This window comes from Sycon ciliatum, chromosome 4 (genome assembly GCF_964019385.1).
Source record: "Sycon ciliatum chromosome 4, ocSycCili1.1, whole genome shotgun sequence".
NCBI lineage: Eukaryota > Metazoa > Porifera > Calcarea > Leucosolenida > Sycettidae > Sycon > Sycon ciliatum.
Window position 1 is genome coordinate 5,464,133 of NC_088646.1, and position 10,937 is coordinate 5,475,069.

General features: G+C 46.1%; 1 protein-coding gene across 1 annotated transcript; it reads left to right on the forward strand.

Moving 5' to 3' along the window:
• Positions 1-662: 662 nt before the first annotated feature.
• LOC135814084 (tyrosine-protein kinase SRK2-like) lies at positions 663-7,552 on the forward strand. The gene is made up of 5 exons (XM_065327146.1): positions 663-1,176; positions 2,377-3,043; positions 5,149-5,302; positions 5,943-6,103; positions 6,606-7,552. The coding sequence occupies exons 1-5, from the start codon at positions 815-817 to the stop codon at positions 6,777-6,779; spliced, it is 1,518 nt and encodes a 505-aa protein (XP_065183218.1). The 5' UTR covers positions 663-814; the 3' UTR covers positions 6,780-7,552.
• The last annotated feature ends 3,385 nt before the right edge of the window (positions 7,553-10,937 follow it).

Here is a 10,937-nt window from a genome sequence, read left to right on the forward strand (position 1 = left end):
GAGTAGGAGGTGCTACAAGAGCTGTGCTGGTCAGGCGCAGTGCACTCCTCCGACCATTTCGGTCTCGGAATCGACATGGACTGTGCGGGCCAAGGGGGCATACCCCTGCCATCAAGAGTCCATAACCAACCAAACCCTCCTTGCTCGTAGTCTGTCTCATTTTGCCCTGAGATGTTTTGATGCATAGAGTCACTGATTATGAGTCTTTTATGACGCTCATCATTCGCTCCCTTGTCACTGGACAGTTCTGTCCGTTTGGTTTTAGCGAATTCAAATAAAGAAAACAACAACAACAAACCACTATTGGCCCTAGCCTAGGCCCTTGCCCTTGGGCCAAGTATTAGTTGGGGTTATGGACTCTTGCTGCCATGCATGTACGACCGCGTACCGGTCGACCTCAAATTCCCCAATGCGCCCTCGAGTGGCCTGAAGTCCTATCCTTTTATCACTCAGAATTAGAAATCAGTTAGAATAGCACGTGATGCGGAGTGCACTAGTGCTAGTGCCTAGTGGTAGATACGGCGTGACATCATCTCACAAGCATGTGATCGGGATAAACTGGTACGGGATACGGGATGGGTTGACCACACTAGTACAGTACACTGTGCTCAGGTCTTTGGCCATTCCGCGGATCCAACGGGATCATGATATGCCTAGAGAGTCTACAAGCAAGACCATTCGACAGCCGCCGCAAAGGTTTCGGTTTAGTTTTTTCGTTTGTTCTGGAGGAAAGAGATACAGCAGCCACTTTCCACTGCTGCAGTGTCATATCATGGTGTATTGGGGTTTGGCGAGATAAGTTCTGCCCGCAGTGATGGGTTGCTGCTGTAGCGCCCCGAATGAGGCCAAGAAAAAAGAAGAGTCTCGTCCTGCCGAGCCAGTCAATCAGCAACAGTCTTTCGGCAAGCCGGGCGGACCTGGTGGCCAAGGAGCTTTACCCCCTGCCCCTCGAGCAGCTGCAGCTACTCCCACACCACGACAGCAGGACATTTTTATTGCCCTGTATGATTACGATGCAAGAACAACAGAGGATCTGACTTTCAAGAAGGGTGACTCCCTTCAAGTCTTGAATAACCAGGATGGAGATTGGTGGCAAGCAAGATCGTTGGTCACAGGAACTACTGGTTACATTCCCAGCAATTATGTCGCTCCACAAGAAAGCATGGAAGCTGAAGAGTGAGTGTCTTTAGTATGTTTGGTCATGTTCCTCTTTTGCTTGTCTACACGTTCGGCATAATCCAATGAAGTCCTTCTTCATGCCATAGTTTACCCGCGCCCCGTTGTCTCGACGGTTGATTTAGTATGCATTGGTAGGCTTCCCGCTCGAGACACGCCACCATACACCATGCATGGATATGCGAGTGTTTCATGTCGTGTTTCCTGTGTCTGCTCGCTCTATGACTTTGTAATGCTGGTCTGCACGTACATTCGCAGGCGGCATTCTTCGTGTGTCGTTGGTCTGCGGGACTTCGGCATCACCTCCTGGTTGATTTCAGTGCATACTGTAAAGATATTCTCCGAACATCTGTGCTACGTCGTGCTCACAAGCCATTGCTCATGGCAATTAGGTCACAATATCAATCCACACAACACGCAAAGCCCTCCAATTGTCTGCTCGACTGCCGATGTCTGGTGCAGTTTCCAGAATTCTTCCTTTTGGCCCCACCAATTTTGGCAGATTGAGCCATATTTCGAAGATACATGTACATGCACGCGTTATGACATGCTTTGGTGTACTACAAAAGCGTAGAGTTGCTTGCTCTTGATGTAGAATTTCATGTCTCCCGAACAACAGACTTGCAATAGTAATCAGCACCCAGCTTGGTTTGATTCCATATTGTGATAATTCATTCCACATGTAGGATTGGGCACACAGGTGATGAGGTTGCCATGACTGCTTGATGCAGGCAGTGCAAAAAGATGAAAATTGGACTATAGGACAGGGGCGTCGGAAGGTATTCAACATTGGTGGGACCATGAAGATGTGGGAGCACCCCCCCCCCCCCCCCCCCCCACCAGGGAAAATGTTTAGAAAACTGGGCACAAAAGGCCCATATTTTATTGCTTCAAAAATCACAAGAATTAAAATGATGGTACGGCCAAAGGTTCCGACGTCCCTGCAGCATCACAAGAGTACAAAAGCCAGAGAGGTGGATAAAAAATCAGCGCTCAGTCCTACGTGCTGATGTTGAGCAGAATCTGATGCAGGCTGCCCGTACCAGGCTCTGAGGCGGAGAATTGACGAGTGTTCAGTTCCTTTGAGGCTGATATAGTCGATTACAGCAGCTTTATTGATGCTGAAGAAGAATGTACGTCCGTTGTTTGATGTTCCTTTTCTTCTCTGCTTCCCTCCTCCACCTCTTATTCTCCCTTTAGGTGGTTCTTTGGCAGAATCAAGCGTGCTGATGCTGAAAAGAAGCTGCTGGCACCTGGAAATCCCCACGGTACTTTCCTCGTCCGTGAGTCAGAAAGCCAGCCCGGAAACTATTCCCTCTCTATCAGAGAAGCAGATTCAGTGAAGCACTACCGCATCAGAAGTATGGACTCTGGAGAGTTCTACATTGCCAGCCGTGCCGTGTTCCGTAACCTTAAGGATCTTGTCCAGCATTACAGCAATACTGCTGATGGCCTGTGCTCGACGCTCACTAAGATCTGTCCTAAGAATGACCAGCCCACTATGCATAGTCTGTCACATAACACAAAGGATCAGTGGGAAATTTCACGGTCTTCACTGCAGCTGCGGCAGCGTCTTGGTGCGGGTCAGTTTGGAGAAGTATGGGCTGGTATTTGGAATGGCACGACAGCCGTGGCTGTCAAGACGCTCAAACCGGGCAGCATGACACCGGAGGCTTTCCTCGAAGAAGCTCAGATCATGAAAAAGCTGCGGCATGAAAAGCTTGTACAGCTTTTTGCCGTCTGTTCACAGGAAGAGCCCCTGTACATCGTAACTGAGTTGATGCCAAATGGATCACTCTTGGACTACTTGCAGAAGGGCGAGGGCCGATTCTTGAAGCTTCCCATTCTCATCGATATGGCCGCACAGGTAAGGGCACATTTGTGTCCGGGTTCTGTACATTGTAAACTGTGGGTATGGTGGCACCTGTTTTTAGCCACCTTTCACTTGACAACCTTGCATTTGGATAGTTGAAAGACCGGGCGAATCCGATGATATTCAGCAAAGATCTGTTAGGCGTGAAGTTCTGCTCTACATACGCATAACATGGAGTCACAATAGAGTCTAGTGAACTGCAAAGCATTTTATAGTGGCTCAAAACAGCAAAGTCAACTTGCCAGACTCACACAGAGCATGAAGAATGCAGATGAGGACTGCAGGAAACGTCTATGTACGTTGGACACGATAATGGACGATTACACATTCGTCATCATAGAGGGCGAGACAGCCTACGTACATGTAGGATGATTTTTTTCAGTTTTCACACTATTCTTCATTTCACAAACTGAGCAGCCTTCGAGAGACTGCGCACACTACCTACATTGGCCACAGCAATGTACTCAAATCGATCACTCCACAGCTTTTCTGCAGCTTTCTCCATAGTACCTTCACATGTACAGTTGAGGACCGTGAAAAGTTCATGTGGGAGGTATGCATCCAAGATGGCCACCGTCTTCTTGTGGGTGGGTAACATGTTCCATAGCTGGCAGGTACAGCCAGCTCTACAATTTAGAGTATGGCTGTACACATATCGTGACCCTTGGTGCAGGGCCTAGGGGGCCAGGTTACTTTCACAGTGTGTATGGTTGTACGCGATGCGAAGTCAGAGTGTGATGCAAACGCCTGAAATACCATTCACAGAAGAAGTCAAAGAAACGATAATTATCACCTTGCTGATTTGTGTCAAAGTGCAATGCAGCGGTGTTTACCTCCCTGACATTCACAAAGCTGGGTACAATCAAGAGTACATGTAGTACCTAAGCTCCCAGCAGTGTGCAACATTGCATACCCTTTCTAGAGTGGACTCCGACGGCAACACTCACATCACGTATGTAGTGTTCCCGTCGTACGTTCCCAGCCCGGTTTTTAGCGAGCAGTGGAGTTGAAACGCTCTCCTGACAGAAATCCACTCAGGTTTTGCGAGTCATCAGCAGATATTCGGACTGCGCACACACTAGCCTTCATTGTACAGGGTACAAATCGTACCTGAAACACGTGATGTGAATTTTCGCCGTCGGAGACCCTAGCTATACTCAGAGTTGCATACTTTTGGGGGCTTGTTTACTCTTAGTACAATTAGTACGAATCCACGGATTCCTGTAATAGGGAGGTTTCGCTCTACGTAATTAGTATGAAAATAACGTAAGAACTGCACATAACTTTCATACGTAAAACTTAGTGTTGAAAGGATCTCACCAGGTACTTGTTAGCTCGCTCGCCAGAAACTCGGCTCATTTGCGCGGAGAGCTTGTTTGCACCAACGAGCACTGTATACAGTACAGCATGCACTGTATACAGTCAGTGTATCTAGTGAACTCTCCGTTTGACCGATATCCACGCTTAGTCGTGTGGAAGTTTGTTCCCGCAACGTAACAAAGAACAAGGCTACTTGCAATCTTTGCAAAACGGTCTATTTTACCATGGCTGCTCAACGAAGGCGCAGGAAAGACATCTCGACAAATGAATACCCATCTGAAGTGAAGCCAGTCGAAAGCAGCAGCAACCCCAGCGCGAGCAATGAAAAACCGAGGCATTTGCCAATTTGAAAAATCAAAAAATCATCTTTGTCGCATCAGTGAAACTCGTCAACTCGCTCGTTAGTGGAGCTGTTCGCTCGTTTGTTACAGTTTGACGAAAGTTATGATGGGAGAATTCTTCCATTGATATCTGTTGTATTCTTTCGTTTTGATCTTAGTAGCAAGTACAGCACAAGTACAGCTACGCCTTCACTCCAGCATCTACTAGTACATGTACATACATACCTCTCTCTCTCTCTCTCTCTCTCTCTCCTCTCTCTCTCTCTCTCTCTCTCTCTCTCTCTCTCTCTCTCTCTCTCTCTCTCTCTCTCTCTCTCTCTCTCGCTATCTCGCTATCTCGCTATCTATCTCTATCTATCTATCTCTGTGTCAACATGCCCCGTCACTTTTCTTTTCCCTCGTGTGATGTGTTTGTGTGTCTTTGCCTCCTATTTCCAGGTTGCATGCGGCATGGCTTACCTGGAGACACAAAACTATATCCATCGTGATTTGGCTGCAAGAAACATTCTAGTCGGACATCAAAACCTTTGCAAGGTTGCTGACTTTGGTTTAGCACGTGTGATCCAGGATGATGAATATTGTGCAAGAGAAGGTAAGTCATATCTTGCAATGGGCCCTGCAGAGACCTACTGCCATTCTTTGTAACACATTCATGCCGCCTGCTCCTCATTTCCTTGTAAGAACGACTGGCTTTTGGAATCTGGGTGCGTATACAGCTATTTTGATGCTCTTGGAGACTTAGGCTTAGAGATCCCAGATCCATTGGATCCCTCGGAAATCAGAATCAATTGGTCATGTTTTGTTTGCAATCGCTACTGTGATTGTGTTGACGTAGAAAAATAACAATCTAAATGTCCCTCCAGGGTTCCTACTAGTCGTACTCACCTGCATGGTGCAACGCTTATCCACGTGTATGTGCACTCGTGCTGTGGACATTGAAATCCGGTGGAATGACTGGGGCCAGCGCCCTTACTGCTACTTTTGTACACTCACTGTAGTTCACATTCCCACCGCAACTACCTTTTACTTATGAAAATTACGTGCAGTTCCTATGTTATTTTCATACAAGTACGTAATTGCGTAGAGCTAATACATGTATTGTGCTATGCACAGAAATGCATGTTTGTGACGTCACTCTTGTGCCTTACTGTCTGCTTTGCTTCGTTGGAAATTTTATAATAAATATGGCTTATTAAAATTGTTACATTGCTTTTGTTTTGCATGCCATCCAGGTACTAAGTTCCCCATCAAGTGGACAGCGCCTGAAGCTGCTCTTTACAACAGATTCTCCATCAAGTCTGATGTTTGGTCATTCGGAATCTTCCTGACGGAGTTAGTAACGCATGGTCGTGTGCCATACCCCGGAATGACCAATGCTGAGGTTCTCAGACAGGTAGGAATTGCTCTTATCTCTGCCGTGGCCAATCTTTGTTGTATGCCGTGTATGCTCCTCACGGTTTTCCGCTGAACTGCATAATGTTGAACAATGTCAGTACGAAATAATCTCACTTGCGATCAGCCTGAGAACACCTGTGAGGCTATTACTCGTATTTGTACCTGGTTTGAAAGTTTACACCCACACTGGGTTCTATAGTCAATCAGATGTGAATTGCGTTTCTTGGCACACACCTTTTGACCTTTGGCCTTTTGAGTAAGAGAGAGAGAGAAGTTTTGACGTTTTGACTACAGCAGAAGCCATAACAACTTGTGCTGGGATGGCACCATTCAACAGCTTGCAAGGCTGAAGAATTGACCGCCACTATTGAGCCTGGTCTACACCACACAGCTATAGAAGTGGCTCACACACATACACATTCTCTCTCTCTCTCTTTCTCTTCATTGATGTGTATTAGTGAGCACACTGTTGAACCGAATTTGTTTTCTGTTTTCTTTAGGTTGACCGAGGCTATCGCATGCCAACGCCGCCAGGCTGCCCAGATCCCCTCTACCAGATCATGCTCGACTGCTGGAAGAAGGACGAGCAGGAAAGACCTACATTCGAATACCTCAAATATCGCTTGGAGGATTACTTCGTTGCTTCTGAGGCTGCTTACAAGGAGATGTGCTGAGTAACACACCAACATAACTTTTGACGACCACACAATGCATCATGCGGCCCTTATGCGGTGCTTGATGTTGCATACCAGCTACAGTCAATACAACGACATATCAATAAAATCATATAGCTCATTTATTACAGTGCTTTTATTTTGAGACGCATACTGTTCCATTCCCATTCCATAGTTTCCCAGCGGGAGTTGTAATAGTGGGGTCTCGTTCGGTCCACTTTCTTCCTCATTCTTCCTCCTATACTTTTTTCTCCTACTCCCGCTTTGCATCAGCGGGGTGTCACTAAACATATCATTAACTGGGATCAGTGTGCGTGTGCTACATAATATGCACTGTTTTTTTTTTCCTTTCTTTTTTTGCTTCTGTTTTCTGGTGTCTGTCCCCCACACAGCCTTACTAAGTTTCCCTAATCTTTTATCTATTGGGCTGATTTCCCTCCACTCTTCGCTGAACTAAAGCTAACTCAATGCAGATGCTTCTTCAGAATACAGTACCTGTTGTCATTAATTTTATGATTCAGCTCTCCATGACTATGCCACTATGTGCTGTCGTGTGTATACACATAGTGGCAAGATGGCATTGTGTGCTGCGCTTCAAAGTTTCTCATGGTATCAATATGGTAGCTGATTTTTTTTGGTTTTGTAGCTAGAAAGTGTTCCCGCTCCTCCTTCAATGTCAACAGCGTGCATATTTAAAAGTTAAAAACCCTTCATAATCAGCATGTGCGCTTGCTTCCTTGGGTTCCAGATGATATCGCTAAGCTTCAACAATGTTCGTCCATGTCCTGAGTGCAATGACGGGTGGTGGGTGGTCTTTTCAATCCGTCCCATTTCTTTACATTGGTGTGGGTTCAATGCCGCTGGTGTTTAGGCAAGTGTGTTACTTCAAGCCCGGGAATCCTAAAACACTTCCTAAAAATGTAGGCTGGACTGGCTGGTGTGTTTCTGAACCCAATTGTATAGCTGGTTGTAACGCGGATGTGCGAACTTTACTTTACATGTATGTATCACAAAAGCTGCCAGAAAACCAATGCCAACATTCTTAACTTTAGGCTGTGATGTTCTTAGTACTGTAGTTCAGACTGGATGGTCTTGGGCTCCATAATCTTTGACACGCAACTACTGTGCTAACCTTTACCAATCACTAAGGGGCCGTCCAAGGTTACCAATAATATTTTCAAAACGAAATGTTTTCGTTTGTGGGTGGGTGGGTTTGATGGAGTTTCGTTTTGAAAATAATTATTGAATGCTGATGGAGAATGCCCAGTTACTTCTGGATGTCGAAAATTGACATCAATATTTTATTGGAATTCGTTTTACCTGCAGAAAAGGTGGGTCGGTGGGTGGGGGCTGAAAAATACTAAAACTTTTCGTTTAGTAAAAACAATCGGTAACCCCGGACGGCCCCTAAGGGGCCGGTCACACTGAGGGAAAATTTGAAAAAAATCCGTGGTTACCATGGACATTTGCCGCTGTGCAGGAGATTTGAGAGATTTAATCCACTCGAGGCCTTGCTTTTCCGCCGAAGATTATAAATTTTATAATCATCTGCGGCTTCCACTGGATTTCTTTGAGTTTCCTTGTTTTTGATTGCGTTATGAAGTGGAGCGATACTATAGAGGCTGTGCTGATGCAGCTCTGGCCCAGGAGCGGGGCTGACAGACTGCCAGAAGCGAATGGTGAAAAAAATTGCTCGCGTGAGTGGGATTTTTTTCATTATGCAGTGTGGCCGTGATGAAAAGCAGAAAAAAAGTATTCCCGGTTTATAATCTGAGGATTGTTCCCTCAATGTGACCGGCCCCTATACTAATCACGGCCGCACTGCATACGCACAATGAAAAAATCTCACTCACGCGAGCAATTTTGTTGTCACCATTCCCTCCTGGCAGTCTGTCAGCCCCACTCCTGGGCCAGAGCTGCATCAGCACAGCCTCTATAGTATCGCTCCTCATAACGCAATAAAAAAACCCAAGGAAACTCAAAGAAATCCTGTGGAAGCCGCGGATGATTATAATCTTCGGCGGAAAAGCGAGGCCTCGAGCTGATTTTCATCGAGTGGATTAAATCTTTCAAATCTCCCGCACAGCGGCAAATGTCCAAGGTAACCACGGATTTTTTTTCAAATTTTCCCTCAGTGTGACCGGCCCCTCTAACCTGATAAAGCCGGTAAAGGAAAGTAGAATCCACACCATGGGGCTAATCTAATAGTTATTTTGCCAGTTTTGATTGACCGAGGTCTCTAAAACCATGCAGGGTGACCGGCCTTGCCCGTTCAACATGTTATGCTACATGCTACATGCAGCTCACAACAACACTCCGAGAAAAAAGCGTCCACGGGTGGAAAATCTCAAATTTGTGCAATTTGGCATGATTTGCATTGAATTTGGGGCCAAGCTGCTGGGAATGATTGAAGTTATTTGGCAAGTAGAGTAACAATCTACTGGGTCGTGTGCCAGATAATCCGACGGTCCTTCTTTCTCGACAAAAGAACAGGGAGTAGAAATGGAAACAAAAGCCCAGTATCTTCAGGGTATTATGCTCTTTGACAGCCAAAAGGACTGGTCAAGTTTGGTGCATGATTTGCACATTGACTACTAAACATCGTATTTCTGGAATCGCAATGTCCCCCCGGGGCCAAGCAGAACAAGATCCGGCCTATGAATAAACACAGAGAGTCTCAGCATCACTACATTGTAGAACACTGAGCTAGGCTGTGGACTCCGAGGCCAATGCACCATATGCATTACTAACACGCAACATAATTCTAAGGCTGGAACAATCCAGTCCGCTTCCAAAGAACTTGTTCGACCATACACATCCGGCTGATCGCAGAGTCTGTCCCATTGTCCTGGAAGTTCATCTCTTCTACCGACGCCTCCGTACAGCGTACGTTTTTGTAAGTTCCAGCGTTCTGATACTAGCTGTTGTAGACAACCATTTGCAAATACATTTGTACTGTACTATGCCCCGGTATGATTGTATAGGTGACAATGTGACACGTCTCCATCTCCTTACGCGGGTTTAAAAGCCTGATTTGAGTACAAGCCTGATTGGCAAGATGCACTGGCGGCACATAAGCCTGGGTTCAGTGCTGACATACATGTGACTACCTAGTTGGAATAGAAGCCTCTCTTGACCGGCTAGATACCTAGCAGTTACATCGGTTTCTACAGGAAGAAGCCTGGTTCGTGACATCGCGGTAAATTTAGGATTATTATAATAACATTACGTGCAAATACAAGGGAACTGTTACACTCAGTTAGTCACACAGCTGGACTTGAGTTGAAGCAGACATGCATGTATGGCACCGTACATGCGAAGGTGTATCATGATTCAACACGGTCTCTTTGCCTCTGACATATTGATTATTATGCAGCTGCATGTACCAGAACGCTAGTAAACAGCAATGCAGCTAGCCTACATGCGAGTGAGTAGCAAACTTCAAACCCAAATTCACACTGACTACCCGACACACACGTACTGTACCTACAGAGGTAGGCCTACATGCCTGCACTAACTTACTCGTACAAACTGGTCTACCATTCGCCCATCACCTGCTATTCCAGCGGCCATTTTGGCATACCGATGTCCCAATACTCAATGGTGCCATGTAGTATGCTCACATTATTATACTCACACTACCCTTACAATGCCATCACTGATGTATCACAAACGTAAAGAAGAACTTGCTGTTGTAACATGTGCTGTTTTATTCAGTATGGGCAACAACACGATATTGTAACTGGTCGTGTAATACGAGACACATCACCTCGCCAAATGCAAGCTGTCAGTTCAGGTACAGCAATTCCACCTCAGATCTGATTGTATGTCCAGTATAATTATGCATGCGCCTATTCCCAGTGCATGGATGTGCATGTGACTGACATGCTGGAGGTAACCTCGCAATGCAGTCCTCGCAATGCACTCCTCGCAATGCAGTCCTCGCAATGCAGTCATGCATAGGTTACTTACATTGTTCGATGACAGCGAATGACGATGGATGGCGATTCATACCCAGGAATTCCACACTTCAGTCTCTGGAGTGTTCTCCATGGTTCGCCGTGTATAGGCATCAGAATTCTCTCTCCGTAGTCATCATCGTAATGCGCAGCCATGCTACAATGGATAGTTCACGTAGCAGTCGTCAATGCTCACTGT